Source organism: Macrobrachium nipponense, chromosome 13, assembly GCF_015104395.2.
Source record: "Macrobrachium nipponense isolate FS-2020 chromosome 13, ASM1510439v2, whole genome shotgun sequence".
Lineage (NCBI taxonomy): Eukaryota > Metazoa > Arthropoda > Malacostraca > Decapoda > Palaemonidae > Macrobrachium > Macrobrachium nipponense.
In genome coordinates, this window is record NC_087206.1 from 55,619,008 (window position 1) to 55,642,925 (window position 23,918).

General features: G+C 44.2%; 1 protein-coding gene across 1 annotated transcript in view; it reads left to right on the forward strand.

Annotated features, from left to right (window-relative positions):
* LOC135225793 (uncharacterized) overlaps nt 1-23,918 on the forward strand; it is a 109,630-nt gene that overhangs the window by 66,930 nt on the left and 18,782 nt on the right. The window contains exon 3 of the mRNA XM_064265273.1: nt 2,507-2,610. Coding sequence (XP_064121343.1) covers nt 2,507-2,610 — 104 coding nt within the window. The remainder of the gene's footprint in view (nt 1-2,506; nt 2,611-23,918) is intronic.

The following is a 23,918-nucleotide window of genomic DNA, read 5'->3' on the forward strand; positions in this document are numbered from 1 at the left end:
AAAGTTTTAGGCTGGTAGGCCTATAAGTATTTTTCAGCGAATTTTTAAAAAAACTTTTGTAAGTCGACGTAAAATACGTCCAGTTGGCACACGGGAGACAAAAAATGTTGACATAAAATACATCCAGTCGGCGTAAGAGGGTTAAGCTTCAGAAGAGGCAAGGGGTCTCTCATTTGCTATTCCCGTCTACAGATGTGGGAACCATGGTACAGGGCTCTTTGGAACCTCGTTCCTTTAGAGCAACAGAGGCAAGAATCTCCATGGACACCCCTGCCTCTGACACTGGTTCCTGGAAGTCATCTTTCCATACTGGTGAAGAACCTTCCACTGACACGTGCCCGCGGATCCCCGTGCATTGTTAGCAACTGTTGTATGGGGTTCCACAGAATCCCATGCCACAGGATTAACAGGCGCAGGGACTCTGTGGATATGGGTGTCATCAGAAGTAAACGATTCTCCAAGACACCTGCATCGCCAATGGTTCATGGTGCTCCAATAAGACACCAAGTCACCAATTTTGTCATCGGGAATCTTTTCCCTGGGCAGTTTAAAGTTTGTCTGCTGCTGCACTGGGTCCCACAGACTCCTGTGACACTGGTAAGGTCCCCCAGTCTTTGAACCCAGGCTTGACTTACATGAGAAAGTGAAGGTCTAATGCTCACCTGCAGAAGGTCTCCTGCTCAGTTTTCTTGTCTGTAGAGGCCAGGACCTCCAGCCAGACTATGGCACTCGAAGACATGAGGTTCTGTCATGCTGAAGTTTATCCTGTAGCTTGTAGCAAGACTTGAGTTACATTCAGTCCCATCTCAAATAAGTTAGCAGTAATAATACAAGATAGTGCTGTAACCAGTTAGTGCTTCTGTATTATCTTCAAGAGGGCTCGACATCTCAAGCTTGAGTGTTGTTGACGCTTCTTTATTACTTTTTCGACTAAGAAAGAAGTGTTCAAACACTTTCTTTCTAGCCTCGTGAGACTATTGAATGAGCATACTCGACAGCCAACATGTGGCCAAGAGTTTGTTACAAGTACCTCATGAGGATAAGGACATTGGTCCGTCCCTTGGACTCCAAAAGAACCTGATGGTTTCACAGGTACAGGCATTACCCTGTTATCGGCAAGAGTTCTGTTCTCGGCGGGGCACTGATAAGTGAAAACTGCCATTGACCGAACCTGCAATTTATGGTGTTTATGGCTCCAATAACTGGTTAGTGGCTCCTCTGTTAAGTATGTTATGGTGCCATAACTCTATCAGGTGCTGATAACCAGAACTTGGCATCTCATGGCTCCATAAATCGCTGATTTTATGGTGCTAGGTGAGCATCATAAAACCGGATCGCCATTAACCGAGTCCGCCGATAACCAGGGACTGCCTGTGTAAGACAGAAAGTGGTGTAGGCTATCCACTCTTATATCTTTCTACCTTCAGGATATGCCCATAGGGCCTGGGACTCCTTTTCCCTTGGCCTTGTGGTGGGTGATCAACAGGTTGTGTAACTTGCCCAGATCCCATAGCGGACAGTTTGCATCTCACTGAAGTGTTTAGTGGCAAAAAGCGATAGTGTGTTAGGAACTGGCTCCCTCCCTTCTCACTTTTCTCCCTCTTCTCTCACAGAGAGAAATTGCTTGCCATCCATTACATGCTGGTCTGGCAGGGCATGCAGGTGAGCCTTCAAACTGAGCACCCTGTCTATAATCTTAAAATAGAATAGTAGATGGAGATCCTCCCCTCTCTCTAGCAAGGAGAGAGAGAGGTGCTGATGTTAAAACAAACCCTTTGGTTATGCTTACTTTATTGTCTCTGATGCTGTGGGTTTATCCAAGTCTTTTTCTGAGCAATTTTGCTGCACACACACACACACACACACACACACACACACACACACACACATTAATTCGAAAGGTCCAGAAGTCTGACAATTTAACATGCAGACGTTCATACTTCTTTTCAATACGTCAGAGGCTGGTCTCCTTCCTTTGTTCTTATGATATCAGGAAATCCCAGGTGAGGCAAACTCCAGTCAGTTCAGAAGCTTACTTAGAATCCTCCCTCAAAGAAATGTCTTCCTGTTGTAAAGGACTGAAGGTTTGTAAATCATGTAGGAACAAATGACAAATTTTAAAAGTAATATGTATTTTTCCTAACTATACAAATGTGAGGTCCTTTACAAGTTCTGTGCCACCTCAGCCACCCCTCATTCTGCTCTGGGCCAAAAGGTAAAATGTTTGCATACCGACTTGGTGGGCAGGACTCCCACCCTTATTCCGTAGTTAGCTACATACTTCATCACCTTGTTGAAAGTTAAATGGGCGTTTTCCAGCTCCGCTAAAAGTAATTCTTATTGTAAAGGCCCTCAGGTTTATATGGTTAGGAAAAATTCAAATTACTGAAAAAGTGTGTCATTTTAATAAGCTAATTTGTTTCAATAACTATATGTGAATCTGACTTTTTAATTTTTGACAAATATGTTCTTGAATTGCATAATGTACTGTTGTTTACATTTTCAGAGTATGACTTGGAAAGGGTCAAAGATCCACGCAGTTTAGACCTAATACTAATGTCTACAAGTGAGCGAGAGACAAGGAGTTTCCCATTCAAAATGGCATTAATGGTAAATGTTTGTTTTTTTTTAATCCGTGAGGTAATTTGTTAGTTCTGGACCTGCATTTGGAATTTAATCTTTCATCACCCAATGTTTTGTTTGATTGGATAAGGCAGAAAAAACTATGGTATGAAACAATATTTAGTTTTCTGGGTTCAACCTGTGTCGGCCGGTGAAATGTTCCTGTAGCACACATTTCTAGGTATAAATAGATGCTAAATATACCAGAGAAAATGCTAAATGGAATGCTGAAGTTACTACCTCCAGCTCGCTCACCCATTAAGGGTGTCGGTATAGACAAGGGCGAGTGGAAGCCACTACCACAGATATTCTGCCAATTAGAAATCTCCTGTCAAAACCCCTCTCTAGATATGTGCCGTTACAACGTCTACCTTCCGCTCGCTACTACTACAACATCTGCCCAAAAGCTCATTCCTGATTTAGCACGTATAGTGTTCGCACGCGCTGTTTTTTCGCTGTCCCCCGGAAGTGTTTTGTGACGAAGCATGTCTTCTCTAGAGCCCCAAGCTTCTTCATCTAAGTTGAGTATTCCATTTATCGTTTTTGAATCTCGTGCCACGATGCATTCAATTTTGGCCCTTAATTTAAGTCCTTTTGTTCTGATGAACCGGGTATGACGCCTCTCTCGATCCACCATTTTGGGTGCATGACTCGCGGCATGCGTGATTTTCTCAGTCTTTTATCTCGTTATATATTTTGTCCACCGTTTAGTACTTTACTATTTGGGCTACTGTTTTTGTATTCTTTTCATTATTCTTGCTCCTGTCGTTTTCTGGAGCCTTATTTTTATGAGTTTTGTCCTTATGTATTTTGCCTTTTTTAGGGCCCATCTTGCTCCTGATGTATTCTGAGGCCTTCATTTTACGATTATCTTTTGTTTTTAGCCTTTCGGGGCACCCTTTTTGTTATCCTCAGCCCCTCAGGAGCGTGTTGGTTCCCCTTCGTGCGTACGGTTATATGCTTCCTACATTATGCGCGAGTATTGTGTTTTTGGCTTCTAGGCTAGCCTAGCAGTACACCAGTCATTATTGGGAGAGGAAGATTCCTCTCTCTCTCTCGCAGTACTCATGCATGTATATTTCTAGTGTAGTTTTCGATTATAGTCAGTAATACACTTGATTTTATGCACTTTGTGATAAACTATTCAAATATTGTTTTTGTACATTCAACTTCCCTGTCAGATATATACTTAGCTATAGACTCCGTCGTCCTCGACAGAAATTCGAATTTCGCGGCACACGCTACAGGTTGGTCAGGTGATCTACCGCCCTGCCGCTGGGTGGCAGGAATAGGAACCATTCCCGTTTTCTAATCAGATTTTCTCTGTCGCCGGTTCCAGTAACATCGTTGCTGGTTCCTCCTGACTTGACTTTCGTTTTTTCATCGCCGTTGATCTTCTGGACTGATTTATTTGGTGACGTATTGGATCTCTGGTTTGCCATACGCTTTTGTGGACTGTTTTTTTATTTTGGCTTCGGATTATTCTCAAAATGTCGGACTCTAACTATGCAGTTAGAAGATGTATGAATGAGGGTTGTAGTGGGGGACTACCGATAGCTTCGGTATATCCTCACACTGTATGTAAGCAGTGTAGGGGGAATGAATGTTCTGTTTCTAACACTTGTAATGAATGTGTAAATTTGAGTGAGGAAGAATGGAAGACACTAAATTCCTACTTAAGGAAATTAGAGAGGGATAAGGTTAGAAAAGCTTCTTCCAGGAGCTTGAGTAGGTCTTGCTCTAACGAGCCAGTTAGTAGTGTAGCACCTAATTCTCAAGTAATCGTTGCTTCCTCCCATACAGTATCAGTACCTTCTCCCTTCTCAGATGCTGCAAATTCATCAGCGGAAATTGCAGATTTGAAGGCTGCCCTCAAGAGGATGGAGCGTAAAATGCAAGCTCTAGAAGGTAAGCAAAGTGCAGTGGAAAGTGATGTTAGTGTCCCCAGTGCAGTGGAGGGTGCGTCTGATTGGCTCTGTCTCGCTCCCAGGCCTAGACCTCTTCCAAGCTCCCAGGGCCAGAGGAGAAGGAATGTCGAAAGCCTTACGGAGCTTACGGAGAATCCCCACCGATCAGGCGTCCCCTCGGCAGGATCTGTGGCGTCCCAGACTGCCAAGGATTGCCATTGGAAAGGCATCCTAAAAGAGTTCTTCTCCTCTTCCGATTCGTCTTCGCATAAATGTGGATGGAGTTCGGATGATCTATCGCGTCCTACGAAAAGAAGTTTTAAGGCGCCTACTCTGGACTCGAGCCCGGAACGCTTCTACAGAAGACTCTCCATGTGATAGGAAGAGAGCCAAGAAAGCCTTTATTGCGCCTGCTCTCGGCTCGGAGTCTCCTTCATCCTCCAGACCTCCTTCCCCTCGTTCTGATAAGGAGGAGGAAGATACAGCGACTAAGATTCTCCTTAAAATGCAGGAGCAAATCTTGTCTTTGGTAGGAGTTTTAAAGAAGGACCCTCCTATGAGGAAAGACTCCTTCCGATTAAAAGATCTTCTCGTCCTACGGACGTTCAGGGCTCCAAGCGCCTCTCCTCTACTCCTAGATGAAAAGCGCCAGATTCGGACAGCTCGGACAGGAGCAAGTTTTGTCCGAGGCGGACAGCGCCAACCAGGCGCGAGGCGCCAGAAGCGCCAGCCGGGCCCCAGGCGCCAGACGCGTCAGAAGCGCCAGCCAGGCGCCAGACGCGCCAGAAGCGCCAGCCAGGCGCCAGAAGTGCCAGCCAGGCGCCAGAAGAGCCAGCCGGGTGCCAGGATCTCCAGCTTCACCTAATTTCGAGAGAGAAGTGAACCGAGAGGCTCCTCTTTGTAGCTTTTCACAAGGACAGCCTTCTCCTGACAGGGATGCTAGATGTCGCACAGGTGGCCGTCGCCCTTGTCAGGATGACTCTGATATTGATAGGAGGTTTTCGCAGGATCAACCTTCTGACAGGGACGCAAGATGTCGCACAGGTGGCCGTCGCCCTTGTCAGGATGGTGCTGGTACTGCTAAAAGCCCTTCACCTTGCGAAAGGATGCGTTCTCCTTCGGTTGCTCATTCTTCTCCCACCAGAACTGGACAAGAACTGGAAGATATTTCTGACTCGGAAGCTAATAAGAGTGCGGGTCTCTCGGACTACAAAACCTTAGCAGCTCTTTTACTGCAAGAATTTGGAGATTCTCTGAGTCCTGCCACCCCTCCTTCTTCTTGTTCGCTGTTCACGAGTACGAAGACCTCAAAATCATCCTCCTTCTTGAAGATGCGCCCAACCATTATCATGAAGAAAGCGCTACAATCTTTTGGAAATTGGCTCAGCTCCAAGGAAGAATCGGGGAAAACTGTCTTTACCTGCCCTCCCTCCAGGCTGTCTGGGAGGAGAGGCATTTGGTATGAGAGGGGAAGCAATGGGGCGCGCTCTCCCTGCTTCGGCGGAGGCAGACTTCTCCACACTCGTAGACGCATCGAGGAGACATTCGCTTTCATCTGCAAGGACCACTTGGGGAATGTCGGAAATGGACCATCTCCTCAAGGGATTATTCCATGTCTTGGAAGTTTTTAACTTTCTAGACTGGTCCCTTGGGGCTTTGGCCAAGAAGACACAGGTCCCTGACTTCCTGAGTCCCGAGGTCCTGCATAGTGTATTAGCGTGCATGGACAAGGCGGTCCAAGACGGATCGGGGGAAGTGGCCTCCCTTTTCGGAGCAGGAATCCTTAAGAAGAGGGCTGTATTCAGCTCTTTCCTGACGAAAGCTGTCTCGCCTGTTCAGAGGTCGTCTCTTCTTTACGCACCTCTTTCAAAACAGCTTTTCCCTTCTCAGTTAGTGAGAGATATTTCTCACTCACTCACTGAGAAGGCGACTCAAGATCTGCTGGTGCAATCAGCAAAGAAGACGAGGCCAGCCATTCCTGCTGTGAAGAAGGAGTCACGGAACCCTCAGCCGCCCTTTCGAGGGAGTTCATCTGTTCGATCCTCCTCTAGAAAGAGAGGAACGGAAAAGAGAGGAAGGTCTTCTTTCAGACCAGTTAAGAAGACCAAATGATGTGCCAGTCCTCCAAACACCAGTAGGGGCCAGGCTTCTGAAGTTTTCAGAAGCATGGACTGAGAGAGAAGCAGACTCTTGGTCCCTCTCAATCGTGAGGAAAGGATATCTCATCCCCTTCAGAGACAGACTTCCCTTGACGTCGACCCCAAGGGAATTGTCTGCGAAGTACAAAGACCCTGCCAAGAGAGAATCTCTGTTACATCTTGTAGATCAGATGTTAGAAAAGGAGGCCATCGAACTGGTGCAGGATCCACACTCCCAAGGCTTCTACAATCGGCTGTTTCTCATCCCGAAAGCCTTGGGGGGGTGGAGGCCTGTGCTGGATGTGAGCGCATTGAACCGTTTCGTAGAGAAGAAAAAGTCCTCTATGGAAACTTCCAACTTGGTTCTTGCGGCTCTATGTCCAGGAGATTGGATGGTCTCCCTCGACCTGCAGGACGCGTATTTTCACGTCCCCCTGCATCCTGCATCGAGGAAATACCTTCGATTCATGGTACAGGGCAGGATCTTTCAGTTCAGGGCTTTGTGCTTCGGCCTTTCTACGGCCCCTCAAGTGTTTACGGGCCTGATGAGGAACGTAGCACGATGGTTACTTCTGAAGGGGGTGAACATATCACTTTACTTGGACGATTGGCTCATAAGAGCAAAATCGAAACAGCAATGTTTGGAGGACCTGGAAACGACTTTGGATCTTGTAAGATCTCTCTCTCGGACTGCTTGTAAACCTCGAGAAGTCCCAGATGATTCCCAGCCAAAACATTGTTTATCTGGGGATTCAGATGGATTCTCAGGGTTTTCGAGCATTTCCATCGCAAGGCTTGGAAAAAGTCTCAGCCTTCTTAGAGAAAGAACGAAGCTCAGCGAGGGAATGGCTCAGTCTCCTGGGTACCCTTTCGTCGCTGGAGCAGTTCGTTTCTCTGGGGAGGCTCAACATGAGACCGCTGCAGTTCTACCTACAAAGAATGTGGAATCGGAAGACAGGGGAACTGTCGGATTCTTTTCCCATTCAACCGGAAATCAAGTCCCACTTGAAGTGGTGGTTAAACCCTCTAGAGAGGAACGAAGGAGTGTCCCTGTCTCTTCGGAACCCACTCCTAGTGTTTTTTCCGATGCCTCGGAGACAGGTTGGGGAGCAACACTAGGAACGAAAGAAGTGTCAGGCACCTGGACAAGAGAACAGGTGTCCTGGCACATCAACGCGAAGGAACTTCTGGCTATCCATTTAGCCCTGAAGCACTTCAAATCAGACGTCAGAGGCGTGGTAGTCCAGGTCAACTCGGACAATACCACGGCTCTGGCTTACATCCGGAAGCAGGGAGGGACTCACTCTTTCTCCCTATACGAGATAGCAAGAGCTCTGTTAATCTGGGCAGAGGAACGAGGCATCATACTCCTGACAAGATTCGTGCAAGGAGAAAAGAATGTAAGAGCAGACCGACTGAGCAGGAAGAACCAGGTCCTTCCTACAGAGTGGATCCTCCACTCCGAAGTCTGCCAGAAACTCTGGTCCCTCTGGGGGAAACCTCAGATAGACCTGTTCGCCACGTTCCTCTCCAGAAGAATGGACAACTTCTGCTCGTCAGTGGAGGATCCCAGAGCCATAGCGATCGATGCCCTCCTCATGGATTGGTCGGGCATAGACGCTTACGCCTTCCCCCCATTCAAGCTGCTGGGAGAAGTGCTAAGGAAGTTTGTGTCCTCAGAAGGAACGAGAATGACACTCATCGCTCCCTTTTGGCCCGCTCGAGATTGGTTCACAGAGGTACTGGAATGGACGGTGGACTTCCCCAGATATCTTCCCGAAAGGACAGATCTGCTCAAACAACCCCACTTCGAGAGGTTCCACAAAAACCTCCCCGCTCTCTCCCTGACTGCCTTTCGACTATCGAAAGACTCATCAGAGCGAGAGGCTTTTCTCGAAAAGCTGCGAGAGCGATTGCCAGAGCCCGCAGGTCTTCTACCCTGTGGGTTTATCAATCGAAGTGGGAAGTTTTCCGTAGATGGTGTAGGTCAAAGAAGCTGTCCTCCTCCAATACCTCTGTGACCGACATTGCCGATTTTCTTCTCTACCTAAGAGAAGAATCACACTTGGCGGTTTCCACCATTAAAGGATACAGGAGCATGCTCTCTGCTGTATTCAGGAATAGGGGCCTGAACATAGAGGAAAACAAAGATCTTCATGACCTTATACGGTCCTTTGAGACCTCCAAGACCGGATCTTCTCTTCCTCCTAGCTGGAATCTAGATGTAGTTCTCAAGTTCCTCACGTCGGATAGGTTTGAACCTCCTCATCAAGCCTCGTTCAGGGATATCACGAGGAAGTGCATTTTTCTCTTGGCCCTCGCAACTGCCAAGAGGGTCAGTGAACTGCATGCATTAGACTCCCGTGTTGGGATTTAAAGGTGATTCTGCAGTTGTCTCTTTCCAACCTCTGTTTCTGGCTAAAAACGAGAACCCTTCTAGGCCTTGGCCCAGAAGTTTTGAGGTCAAGGGACTTTCTCCTCTTGTCGGGAGGGAGTTAGAAAGGTCTCTCTGTCCAGTTAGAGCTTTAAAATTTTATCTTCAAAAGAAGAAGCAACTGCAGGGTTGCAATCAGAGTCTTTGGTGTGCTGTGAAGGACCCTAAGAGACCCATGTCAAAAAACGCACTAGCGTTCTTTGTTAGGAATGTGATATCGGAAGCACACATGAAGTGCCAATCCTTTGAACTGCTAAGGGTGAAAGCGCATGAGGTACGTGCAGTTGCAACCTCTCTATCTTTCAGCAGAAATATGTCAATGAAAGATATTTTAGCAGCGACGTACTGGAGATGCAACTCTGTGTTTGCTTCCCATTGCTTAAAGGATGTCAGAATGACATACGAGAAATGCTTCTCTCTGGGTCCTTATGTATCAGCGGATACTGTGCTGGGAAGAGGAGCTAAGACTGATCCTTAATGTTTTTAGTTTGCTTTTGAAAATTTGGTGTTGAGTTTTTTAGGGGTTGCTTGAAAAGGATGTTTGGGGATAACTCCTTTCAATCTCATTACTAACCCGGGTGTTAGGATCAGGTGATCGGGATCGGTGTTGTGCTCCTTGATAATGCCATTAGGCAAGGTGTTTTGTCATGTAAGTGGATAGGACCCCATTGACAAAGATCCTCAGGCTCTGTCGAGTAAGCGGATAAGACCCCATTGACAGACCCACAAGAACTCTTAGCATGAGGTCACTACCTCGCTGAGGCTCTTGAGGCGAAGCAGGCTCCTAAGCAGTAGCCATGAAGTCTTCCGCCAAAACAGGTAGGAACCAAGGTTTTTGATATATTACCTACAACGTATGTTGTCTTCCTATCTATTTCAGTAGTTAGCTGTCTCTTACCCATCACCAAGGGTGCCAATCAGCTAAGTATATATCTGACAGGGAAGTTGAATGTACAAAAATGATATTGTTATGTTACAATAAAGTTTTGTACATACTTACCTGGCAGATATATACGATTAAATGGCCCACCCAGCCTCCCCTCAGGAGACAAGTGGAAGAGAAAATCTGACTAGAAAACGGGAATGGTTCCTATTCCTGCCACCCAGGGGCAGGGCGGTAGATCACCTGACCTACCTGTAGCGTGTGCCGCGAAATTCGAATTTCTGTCGGGGACGACGGAGTCTATAGCTAAGTATATATCTGCCAGGAAAGTATGTACAAAACTTTATTGTAACATAACAATATCATTTTCTTGATGAGGTTGGAAGTTCTCGCGATGTCCTTCCTGACCAGACCTAGGCTAGGTTTTGGAGGGTAGGCCAGGCGATCTTGTATATCCCTCCACCCTTTTGGCCCCTTTTACCGCCACCCGACCAGGCAGATATGTTTGCTTGGAGGGTGGTCTAGGACAGAGTCTCTCTCTCTTGTCATGCTTGTAGGGCCTAGACCTATCGTACCTGACCAGATCGGATGATTCGATTTTGGAGGGTTGAGTTAGGTTCTATCTGTCCTCTTCATGACATCCTTTTTGGAGCCATACTAGCCTACCTGACCAGATCTGGACCGATCTCGGAGGGTTAGACTGGGAGCTTAGCGGGGTGCATCCCTCACCCCCTGCCCGCCCCTCCCTCTCACTTTCGCAGTTTTTCCAGTAATTCCTCATCAATTATTTTACGTATTGTCTTGTTGAGTGTAGCCTGGGCCATTGCCCCCTTTAGGGTGTCAGTTGGCCTACCATCTTCTGCCCCTTTAGTGGTAGGCTAGTTTACGGCTCCCGAGAGGTGGTTGATCACCAATCGGTTTGCTGTGGCCAGGTAATCACGACTCAGACATCTCCCCCCCCCCCCCCCCCCCCCCACCCCTGTCCCGGACTCGTTCCGGCGCTGCCTAGTTAGCTCGCTGCCCCAGTAATCCTACCGATGAACGACAGCTAGAGCATAGAGCTTAATCCAGGGGATTAGTCGGAGGAGATTGGGTGATTAGTAGATTACGTAATCTCTATTGGTATGTCTCCGGGTCTGTGTGTCCTCTGGCAAGGTGGGGTCTACCATCACACCCTCCAGTAGGCTATATGCCAGATTGTACATATCACTGTTCTGCCGCTCTGTTTTCCGCATTCCTCTATGTTATCGCTGCTTCCCCACTCCAGTGGGGCGGAACTGGGCTTAGAGCTGCATTTCTAATTGACTTGGGACTGCTTCTCTTCCGAAGTAGGCGGAGGCATTCAGAGATTAATGTTAAGAAATTGTTTATTCATTCTCTGTTGGTATGTCTCCGGGCCTGTATTATTCCGGCGAAGTGTGGTCTACCATCACGCGCGCCAGAAGGTATGCACCAGAGTGTTACGTACCGTTGCTCCCGCCGCTCTGTTTTTCCCCCTTCTATGCTGTCGCTGCTCCCCACTCCGGTGGGGGCGGAACTGGGCTCAGAGAACGTGCCTACAATTAGTTAGGTTTCGCTGCTCTACTCCGGTGCGATCAGACTCAGGCTTAGGTTTTGCCTTATTCCCCTGTTCTGTTCGTATCAGGCCCTCTCCGCTTGTTGTAGCTTTGACAATCCCTAGCATGGATTCTGGAGCAGGCGGAGACATCCAGAGCTTTATTAATAACAAGTTGAAAATTATACTTGATATTGCCTTTAGCTGGTTAAGTTTCTAGTTGAAGTGTACTCATACCGCTGGAATTAACTCCGACAGTATTATCTGTTCCGGACTGGATTGCTCATCAACCCACTCCTGTACATGTACATAGTTCATTATTATTTTTGTTTTCATGTTCATTACCTGTTGTTTTTTCCCAGGATAGTATGGATTTGGTCATATTAGGTGCTTTATTACCATTTGTAATTTGCTATTCTTACACTGGTTATTAAAACAATAATTTTAAGAAAATTTTTATTTTCCTTTCATAAAAAATTTTTGTTTACCAAGCTTGTATGGCCAATTGTCTGCTACTATTTCACCGGCCGACACAGGGTTGAACCCAGAAAAAGGATTTTGACAGAGGAAAAATCTATTTCTGGGGGAAGACCTGTGTTGCCCAGTGAACCCATCCCTCTCTTTTCCTTTCACCACCTTTTAGCTGGCCCAAGCTTGGGTGCGTATTTCAGGAATGAAGGTTTCTGGCAGAGGTAGTAGTAACTAGCGGAAGGTAGACGTTGTAATGGCACCTCTCTAGAGAGGGATTTTGAGAGAAGAGACTTCTAATTGACAAAGTATCTGTGGTAGTGGCTTCCACTCGCCCCTGTGCTATACCGACACCCTATGAGGGTGAGCGAACTGCCGGTAGTAACTCCAGCATTCCATATGGCTTTTTTCTCTGGTATATTTAGCAGTAATTTATACCTAGAAATAAGTGCTTTAGGAACATTTCACCAGGGCGACACAGGTCATCCCCAGAAAAAGGATTTTGACGTAGGAAAAATCTATTTCTGGGCGATGTGTTCGTGTCGCCCAGTGAAATAATCCTTTAGTTCATTATTTCTAAGGTAAATGAGCTAACAAATACCAGAGAAAAATAAAACAAAAAGATGTCAGTATAACTGACTCGCTCACCCAAATAAAAGAAGGGTGTCGGTATGGTAACTGGGGCGAGTGAGACCACTACCACGAACTTCTTGCCATTTAGAATTCTCCCACACCAAAATCCCCAACTGAGAGAGCCGACCCACAGGTCAAGGCGGCAACTACTACCACTACACCCCACGCCACGCCGACTGCCGCGCCTCTGGTGGCCATCCTGAAGTTAGCAAGCAATCTTGGGCGACAGGGCAGGGGCAGGATGGGATTTCACTGGGCGACACGAACCCATCGCCCAGAAATAGATTTTTCCTACGTCAAAATCCTTTTTCTGGGCTCAGTTCATGTCGCTGCGTGAAATAGTACCAGAGAAATAGCACAAGATTGAAATAAATAAAAGGGTCTCAATAAAACTAAAAGTAACCTACAATAATATAATTAGAGAATAAGGTATATACAAAATAACAAAACCAAATAGGACTTATTAGAAATATGTACAAAAACTTAAATCTAAACATATTTCAACTTATTCTCTAGGCATGAGTTATGAAATTACATAAGCAAAAATTGACTTATTATCTAGGAATTAGTAATTCATAACAATACAAATCTTTAAAGAATAAATATACAAGGCAGGAGTGGAACCTAGCATTCAAAAATAAGGGAACCACACTCAAAGGTCTCATAAGATACAAATCAATGTGGGTGTCCCTAGCAAAAAAATAAGGGACACACCACTAAGCCATAATCATGAGCAGCTAAGGCTAAAAGGCAAAGTGTAGAGCATAACGGCAGGTTAGGTGAAATGTTAATTGAGGCAGATAGAAAGGAGATCTGGATCTTCAACTACAACTACTGAGCAATGTCAGGGGAAACTATGTTTCCCGCTGCCACTACCGGAAATTTTAAGGATTCCAAGGACTTTAAATAGTGACGCTTAATAACTGTTGGTGATTTCCATCCAGTATACTTTTTCAAGTCATCAAAGTTCATATGTTGGAAATAGTTAATGGAGGTGGCTACTGCCCTGACATCATGGGCTTTAGGGAATGATTCAGGGTTTGCTTGTTTAATAAAATAGAGGATCTGTTGTCTTATACCTTTAATTGATAAAGTACCGCCTTTCTCTCTCCTAAAGAGGGGACCCGAAGAAGAAGAGGATGTCCTAGACAGAAAGGCTCGTAAGGTCATCACTGGACAAAGAGAAGGGTCTTGTGGGAGAGGGATGACTTTCCAAGGCCCAGGTTCCTTAATAGAGGATCCTCATTTTTAGCTAAAAAGCTGTGATCCGGGGAGAGTAGAACTTCTCCTGAGGGGAGGAATTCTATATGCCCCGCATCTCTGGACAGAGCCGACAGTTCTGAAATCCTAGCTCCTGAAGCCAGACTTAGCAAGAATAGCGTCTTTCTTAAAAGCATCATGAAAGTACATGTAGAGTTGTCAGTATCTGAAGCCAGTTTGAGGACGTCATTTAGAAACCATGACACTGAAGTAGGCCTTACAGAAGGTCTAAGTCTAGCACAAGCCTTGGGGATAGATGTAAAGTAAGAATCTGTTAAGTCTATATTAAAGCCCAGCGGGAAGATTTTCTTCAAAGCTGACTTGTTAGTAGTAATGGTGCTAGCTGCTAACCCTTTTTCAAACAAGGATCTAAAAAAGGATATAGCTGAATTGACAGTCATGATTGTGATGTTTGATTCCTTCAGGAAAGATGCCAACTTCTTAACTGCAGCGTCATATTGTCTCAGAGTTGAATCCCTTTTATCTGATTCCAAGAAAAGGATATTCTGAGGATCTATATCTGCATCGTTTTTAGCCGCAAACTTCATGAAGTCCATAAAGTTAGGGTTTTGAGAATTCCTGAGGAAGCGAACACAGTCCTCATTTGTACTGACTGAGAGAGTCTGGGATTGGGGATCCGTTGAGGGCGAAGACCCAATTCCAGAAGTAGAGGATACCAGTTGCTCTTCGGCCAGTCCGGGGCTACTAGGGCCACTTGTCCCTTGAAAGTCCTGAGTTTGTTCAGAACTTTCAGAAGAAGATTCACTGGAGGAAAGATGTAAATCTTCTTCCATTGGTTCCAGTCTATGGACAGAGCGTCTGTGGCATATGCCAGAGGGTCCAGGTTGGGAGCCACATAGCATGGAAGCTTGTGGTTCGCTTGAGAGGCGAAAAGATCTACTTGGAGACCTGGAACACTCCGGCATATCCACTGGAACGAACTGTTGTCTAGGGACCATTCTGATTCCAAGGGAACTGACCGGGATAGAGCGTCTGCTATCACATTCCTTACTCCCGCTAGGTGGGTGGAGGAAAGATGCCATTTGTACTTGTCCGCCAGGGAAAAGATAGCTATCATGACATGGTTCAGATGGCTTGATTTGGATCCTCCCCTGTTGATGCAGTGAACTACTACTGCGCTGTCCAGAACCAATTTTACGTGAGAGTTCTTTGGTGGAAGGAGCCTCTTCAGGGTAAGAAATGCTGCCATGGCTTCCAATACATTTATGTGAAGCTGGCAGAACTGCGGTGACCAAGTTCCTTGAACTTTTTTGAACTGAGAGTACCCTCCCCAGCCGCTTAGTGAAGCGTCTGTGTGGATAGTTATCACCGGAGGAGGGTATTGAAGAGGGCAACCGACATGGGACAGATTCTTCGACTGTGTCCATGGACAGCAGACGGTTGCGAAGAATTTGCGGGATTGCTGACAACTTGTCCCGGGATTTGACATTTGCTCTTGAGCGCCAAATCCGGTTTATGTCCTTCAGTTTTGCTTTCATCAAGACGTTTGTCACTGAAGCAAACTGGAGAGAACCTAGGATCCTTTCCTGGTTTCTCCTTGAAGCATATTTGTACTTTAGAAATTGCTTTACTGACTTCGCTATTTCCTTCCTCTTGGCTGTCGGAATTGACAGATTGTGAGAGGTTAAGTCCCATTGAATGCCGAGTCATTGAAATCGAGACTCCGGAGTGAGTCTTGACTTTTCCCTGTTTATTTGGAACCCAAGGTATTCCAGGAATTGAATCACTTTCTTTGTGGCTTTGCGGCATTCCTCGACGGTTGACGCCCAGATCAGCCAATCGTCGAGGTACGCTACTACCATTATCCCTTGCGACCTTAGTTGTTGAACAACTACTTCCGCTATTTTGGTGAATACCCTGGGAGCTACGTTCAGTCCGAAGGGCATCACCTTGAACAAGAATGCCTGGTCTCCTAGTTTGAAGCCTAGGTAAGGGCGAAAGTTCCTCGCAATTGGGATATGATAGTATGCACCTGTAAGATCGATAGAGGTGGTGACGGCCCCATGGGGAAGTAAGGTCCGTACCTGCGAGATGGTCAGCATTTTGAACTTGTTGCAGCGAATGGATAAGTTTAACTGGGACAAGTCTAAGATTACTCTTCTTTTTAATGAGCCTTTCTTTGGCACGCTGAACAAGCGACCTTGAAACTTTAAATGCTTGACTCTCGATATTGCTCCTTTCTGAAGGAGTTCCTCTGTATAATCTGTCAATTCCTTCGATGGAAGTTGAAGGAATGGTCTGGGTGGAGGGGGGCCTTTGATCCAGCTCCAACCCAGACCCTTTGACACAATACTTTGTGCCCATTTGCTGAACCCCCACCGGTGCCGGAAGAGGAACAGCCTCCCTCCTACCTTGGAGATCTAACTGTTGCTGTGCGGGGTGAGCTCCACGTCCGCCACGGAAGTGTTTGCCTCTATTGATGACTCTGCCTGTTCCTCTCTGGCGAAAAGCACCTCTGGCCCTGCTTCCCCTGGCAAACCGGTTAAAGTGTTGAAAGGCCTGGCCTTCATACACCGAGTTGAACGCCGGGGAAACAGCGTAAGAGGTGGAAGGTTGTGCCTGAGGTGAGATCAGGAGGATAGGCTGAGTCTGGCCTTTCGTTGCGGCGGGTTGTCCTGGTTGGGTGACTGGGACAGCCGAGACTGTCTGAACGAAGTGCTGAGGTTTCTTTTGATAGGGTTGAAACCTCTTCGTCTTTTTCAGTTTCTTGCCTGAAGCAGAAGAGTCCTGTTTCCTTTTAGCAGAGAGGCCCCAACGATCTTTGAGACTCTGGTTGAGTCTCGTCGCTTCGTTCTGGACCTCTTTAACCGCCGACTCCGGGAAGAGGTCCGCCCCCCGAAATGTTGGAGGAAAGCAACTTATTTGGCTCGTGCCTAATAGTTGCTTCCTGGAGGACATGTTTCCTGCAGTTGACTCTAGCCACCACAAACTCATACAAGTCCGATTGGACTGTATGAGTCTGCGGCTTAGACAAAAGCTTGAAGAGCGGTTCAGACGCATAGGAGAGGGCCGCTACTTCTGTCATGACCATAGTGTTTAAGGTCCTTGCCAACCTGAACCTTGCCTCGAACTCCGCTTGGATGAGGTTGTCCGGAAGCCTGGGAAGTTTCTCGCCGAACTGGTCCATGGCACAGTCCGGTTTAAACTTAGCCACCTTTACCGGTTTAAACTTACCCACCGTAAAGGTGGCTGGCAAGTCCTCCCACATATCGCCAAACGAAGGGAGAAGAGGAGATGTGGGGTCTGCTTCTCTTAGCTGAGGTAATGGATCACCTTTCAAGCCTGCCTGGATGGTGACATCAGCAATCTTCGTCAGGAAGGGAAGTGGTGCTTCCTCTTCCGTTGTGAAGATTGTGAAAGGGCTCTTGAAAGCTTGAAGCCTGGTATTGATACAATCCCAGTCTTCTAAGCAGTGAAGCCATTCCCTCTGCGCATGATCTCTGCTATAGAGGACTGTCTCCTTCGGGATCTTGTCCTCCCTATTTAGCGCTGCCTCCGTCAGTCTGGCATATCCCATGAAAGGAGGCTGTAGGTTTGCGGGGTGGAACTCGAAGTCCTCAATCCTTCGAGTTCAGCACTCCGGGATGGAGATAAGGCCATCCTTGAAAGGGGCGAAAGCCGCTACTCTCCAAGGGTTACTCATGGAGAATGCCGGGAGTTGAAGAAGACCGGCACCAACTGCCGGAGGAGTAGCTTGAGGAGCTTGATTAAAGCCAGAAAGGAGGTTCTCTTGGGTGGACATTCTGTCCGAAAGCTGGGTGAACATTTGTTCCATGCTTGACCTCAAGGAACCTACCAAGTTTCCCACCTGCTGCATCATTCCGGCAGAAAATACAGCAGGATCAAAACTACTCGTAGGCAAAGAGCCTGACGATGTCCCCGGGAGGACTCCAGTAGAAGAAGGGGAAATCACTGACTCCGCCGGAGTGCGGGATCTCTCCCTGGATGACTTGCTCCTCGACCCTTTTGGAAGTAAAGCTGATGAAGAAGAAGCTTTCACTTTCTCTGCTCTGGGGTAAGAAGCCGGAGACTTATGAGCCGAAGAAGACAAAGAAGTCTTTTTGGACGACGTCTTCTTAAGGGTTTTCTGCTCTCTGTGACCCTTCACCTTGGGGACCACAGAAGCAGCGGGTGCACTATACGGAAGCTCAGCGCCCGTAAAGCCCTGAAAGGAGGAAGAAGAAGGGACAGGAGATAAAGATCCAGATGCACTCAAGGGAAGCCCTTGAGTGTCCAACGTACCTACCTCAACCAATAAATCATCTACACCTACCGCCATAGGCTCTACATTTATGTCCAGAGTGGCGACCTCCGCCGCGATGTCCTGGCCTGGTCCTTCCTTAAGGGCTTGCTCCTCCTGTTGCTGGATCGCGGCGATCGTCGGAGCCGCCGCAGCAGGGTCGACGTACCCCGTCGACTTGCCTCCGGGGAACAACAGAACAGCTATCCTCTTCTCTAAGATGTAGGGCTGTCCTTTAGCAGCGTTTTTACCGAATCCGCCGACCCAGGCTTTCAGGGTCGCGAGAGCCGCATCCTTGACTGCGGCAGCCTGAAAGAGAGGGCTATTATTAACACTTAAGCCTAAAGGTGAACCTTAACCGCTAGATTAAGACGAGCTTAAGCTTAACAATATATCAGAACTCATATTGCATGAACATGCTGATGACCAAAGGTACTTACTCCCTCCAAAAACTGGTTCACAAGCTCATAACAGATGGAGCAAGCTTCGTGAAACCAGACCTGAAGATTACCATAACTGGTGGAGCAGGGAGCATGGGTCCTGCAGACCTCATGCCCGCAGGGGTCTTGTAGTACAGCGTTACAACCGGGATGCTGGCAGTTGGTAGCCTATAAGTGGAAAGATACATGAGCATCAAGATTACACTCACAAGACTACTCTAGTACTCCGCTGCATGCCGGAGTTCGATGAAAAAACGGGCATAACCCCTCCCCTGAGATCCTATGGGTTAAACAGGTGACACAACAACTCCGGTGTACACCGGAGGAGGAAATTTCATAAACCAGAGGTAAATATATATACAGTGGGGCATCGCTTATTCACGGATCAGTATTCACGGATCCAGTTAATCACGGGTTTTTTCTTGGACCGTTTCTCATGTTACATCACTGGTATGAATCGCTGCATCACGGGTTTGTTGTGTTGCGTTAGCGTATGCGATGTTTTCGGTAGGCTAACCTCGGCCGTGGTCCTCCGATAACTACCAACATTCATTTAAAGACTCATATAATGATATTAACTGACAATAAAGGTAATAAAACCATTCTCACCTAATATATTATTGTCCTATCTTCGAAATAAATAGCCTATTCAAGGTTTATGTACGACGTTCATTGGTAGGCTAAGCGTAGTTGCAGTGCGATAACCACCAACATACACAAACATTCACATTATGATATTAACTGACAATAAAGTAATAAAAACCATTCTTCCACCATATATTATAGTCATATCTTCATAATAAATACCCTATTCAAAGAATAATTCCACATCATTGCACTCAACTTATCGTCGGAGTGGCCAGCCACAAAATGTAAGCATATACCTTTACGTACGAAAATGGTTTATGTATACGGTTGCGTTCAAAGCGACATTTTTTGTTTGATAAACTTTTAGAAATTTTAATAGTAGTGGTAGTGTAATTACAGTAGTAATAACATTAAGGCTAAAATTAATTCGAACTTCATTATTATTTTGGCAGTATTCGTATATAACTTCTCTGAACAATGAAGTCATACAAAACGCTATTTGTCATAGATTATCGTAAGTATGCTGTTTGTTATTGGCGACGAAGCGTAAACGAAATACATAAAAGCATTTTTTACCTTATATATTATCGTCATATCTTCATAATAAAAAAGGCTATTCGTGGAGTAATTCCATATCAGTGAAATCAATTTGATCTATGCGAGGCCAGCCAGCTGACAAAATGTACATACGTATATGAAAATCAAATTATGGTCGCGTTCACAGCAAGATTATCTTTCGAAATTTTTATAGTACTATTCATGCTACGTAGTAATAATGTTTGGAATATACGTAACATTAATTTTCAATACAAAATATCATCGTTATTTTGGTATGTGAATAATAGTTTAGAATTATCATACATACACTGCATTGTTATGGGTTTTGCTTTGCGGCAGTGATAAAACAACCAAAATAACGTTCTCTTTAAGTCGTCATATCTTCATAATAAAAAGGCTATTCGTGGAGTAATTCCATATCAGTGAAATCAATTTTATCTATGCGAGGCCAGCCAGCTGACAAAATGTAAGTACGTATATGAAAATCAAATTATGGTAGCGTTCACAGCAAGATTATCTTTCGAAATATTTATTATTCATGCTACGTAGTGATAATGTTTGGAATATATGTAACATTAATTTTCAATACAAAATATCATCGTTATTTTGGTAGTGAATAATAGTTTAGAATTATCATACATACACTGCATTGTTATGGGTTTATTTATGGCAGTGATAAAACAACCAAAATAACGTTCTCCTTTAAGTCAACGCGTTTAGGAAAAACATGACATAGAATCGACTTTGCGACTTCGTTCACTTTGATATTTTTAACGATACAATAACTATCATTTGTACTACTAAAACCATCTTCACATAAGTAATTTTTCGTAAGATATGTGTTGTTGCAAAAGCTAGCTTATACATAAAAGGCTTTTATAATTTAAGTCATCTTAGATATACATATGTACCCAAACTCATTGTTGGTGGGGGGAAATTTACTACTGTTTCCTCGGATATTGAATACTTTAGCATCATTCAAACACTTTAATAATATAATGCATAAAAACTAGGCTATACATATTTACATCGTATACAAATACTACTTACAGTTATATACACATACTTTTATATACAAAGTTAACAGTTATATACACATACTTTTATATACAAAGTTAATCATATGAGTAGTGATCAGACGACAGCTGTGCACTGGACTACGTACGTACTACTTGGAAGATAAACAAACAAAAATTTTGTTGTTGTTAGTCGCCGGGATAGATTAACATTTTCCAGAGATTAAAGAGCTGAATTTTGTTTTGAAGGTATGTCACCGCGTTAGTAAATAGGTATCATCTTCTAAGGAAATTTTTTTTTCTCTCTTCTTTTTGCCGAAGAATCTTCAAGCCATTTTGCATTCAAAGTAATGAGAAGGAATCATTCTATTCTTCATGAAAATCAGTAAAATACTTACACTAATAATAAAAACTACACTACTACTGTATGCAAAACACATACATCATCGTTAGCTCGTGGTGTAAACGTTCATTCTAAAAAAATTACAGAGTAGTATAACTAACACCTGATTGGTTGGTTGGTAGCCATGGAGATCTGTTATCCAATGACTGCCCTCTGCTTCTGTTCTATTTATAGACATATGGCATGGATGGCACTAGGTTTGAACGTTACCATGTTCGTGATTTCTGACTGCTGACGGCAAAAATTACTCAATAATTTTCTTTATATAATTATTCCTTCGTGAAAACAATAATATAATAACGCGGTTTGACATACCTTCAAAACAAAATTCAGCTCTTAAATCTCTGGAAAAATGTTAATCTATCCCCTGGCGGACTAACAACAACAAAATTTTTTTTGTTTTATCTTCAAGTAGTACGTTAACGATAGTCCAGTGCACAGCTGTCGTCTGATCACTACTCATATGATTAACTTTGTATATAAAAGTATGTTTATATAACTGTTAACTTTGTATATAAAAGTATGTGTAGATAACTGTATGTAGTATTTTGTATACGATGTAAATATGTATAGCCTAGTATTTATGCATTATATTATTAAAGTGTTTGAATGATGCTTACAAGTATGCAATATCAGAGGAGGAAGGAAACAGAGTAAATTTCACCACAATGAGTTTGGGTGCATATGTATATCTAAGATGACTTAAATTATAAAAGCCTTTTATGTATAAGCTAGCTTTTGCAACAACATATCTTATGAAAAATACTTATGTGAAGATGGTTTTAGTAGTACAAATGATAGTTATTGTATCGTTAAAATATCAAGTGAACGAAGTCGCAAAGTCGATTCTATGTCATGTTTTTAACTTTAACGTATAGTGGTATGAAAAACACCAGTGTGTCGTAGCGATGCGTCATCAATATAGTGGTATGAAAATACCACATGGTGTTTGTAGCGATACGTTATCACAAAGTACAAATCCTTTTCCCGGACCATCCTCAGAATTTTACGACTCTTCAACTTCAAGATCGATATGGTGAAATATATTATATAGTCATACTTATTGTTAAAATTCACAAGTTGAACTGCAAAACATTATTATATTTTGATTGTTATGTATATTTATTTTTTGTGTTTTTACGGAATGTTTGTTTTGAAAAAAATAAATACCTATTAGTGAACATATGGTATTAATTGTCCCACTATTTTATTATAGGTGATCTTAATTATCTCACATTCATTTAACAGTATATATTAATATTTATTTAAATAAACTGTAATTAATAAATAACAATAATGAAAAACATAAAGGGAAAAAATGTTTTTGCTGCAGTAGTGGGTGTTTGTTTGATTATGCATCTGACCTCACATTTCCGAAATCTGAAAAATTCCAAAAACCGAAACATCGGAATGTGTGTGTACTGCACATTCTTTTAAACACGCACACAATGTCTACACATTTACTGATACCCGTTGGTATCAGTAAATTACAGTACGTATGTATTTATTCCTGAGAGAGAGAGAGAGAGAGAGAGAGAGAGAGCGAGAGAGAGAGAGAGAGAGAGAGAGAATGATTAAGGACTCAAGGCGTGTTATTTTACAATTATTTTATTATCTTGGGATTTTTTTTTAATCTTGAGATTTTCTATTCAATTCTCGAGATTAATAAGAAAATTAACGTAACTTGACTAGCATCAGCACACATCTGAATGACTCGGCCATTAGCAGGCTAAACCACCAACCTTATGAACTTGCATGATACATGAGATACATGACAAAACACAAAACCACTGTTTATTGGTGAAAATTTGGGGGTCGCACGATATGGGAGATTGCACGTTATCGAGTATATACGGTATGTGATTTTTAGCCTTTTATGGAACAAAATCTAGCAAGAAAATTGCCATTCCCAGTTGGCAACACTGGCCTACTCGCGTTTGTCCAAGGTTGGTTTGTTGTTGTTGTGAAAATGTGGTGTGCGGCGCGTTCTTTAAATTGTACCCATATAAACAAGTTAATTATGTGGCATCCAAAAGCCCTGATTCTTTTACTCTTATGGGAAAGACGCCTAAAGGTCAGATGAAGGTTTTTACGTGGAATATACTATTAACGTGTTGTGACAAAGGGAAGAGATGTTTCGCTGCATACTGTTGGTAGCATTATCGTTATTATATTACTGGATTGCACTGCAAAATCGTCGCCATCTTTTATCAACATAGATTGTTGGTGAGTACCCATATGATTTACATAATTTTGATAGTTCTCTTACCACTCATCCTCTCTTTCCTTGTAAAAAAAAAGAGGCCCACCATGCGTATGTAGGCTTCTAGCTGTAATCCCTAGGCTAGTAGGCTACATATGTACAGTAGTACATATACGTACTACATTTATTTTTTAAGGCTAATTTTGTACAATAACTTTAAAACTGTCTTGAATTTAGTTTTAGGTGATAGTTGAAAACATATTTGGTGTTTGAACTAAAGTAGGCAGTTATAAACATTGGAATAGTGGTCTTGGGTGGGTTAACTATTAAAGTAGGCAGTTTTAAGCAATTTTGAGGGGGGTATCAGGATAACACGGGTATTTACTTATCACGGGGGGTTCTGGGCCCTATCCCCCGTGGATAACGAGGCCCCACTGTAGGTATATAACATATAACTATAAGGAAATTTCCAACGGAGGACAGGGGAGGGAACCCAAGCTTAAGCTAAATCACTTAAACTAAATTTAAGCATAGCGAGAATGATATATC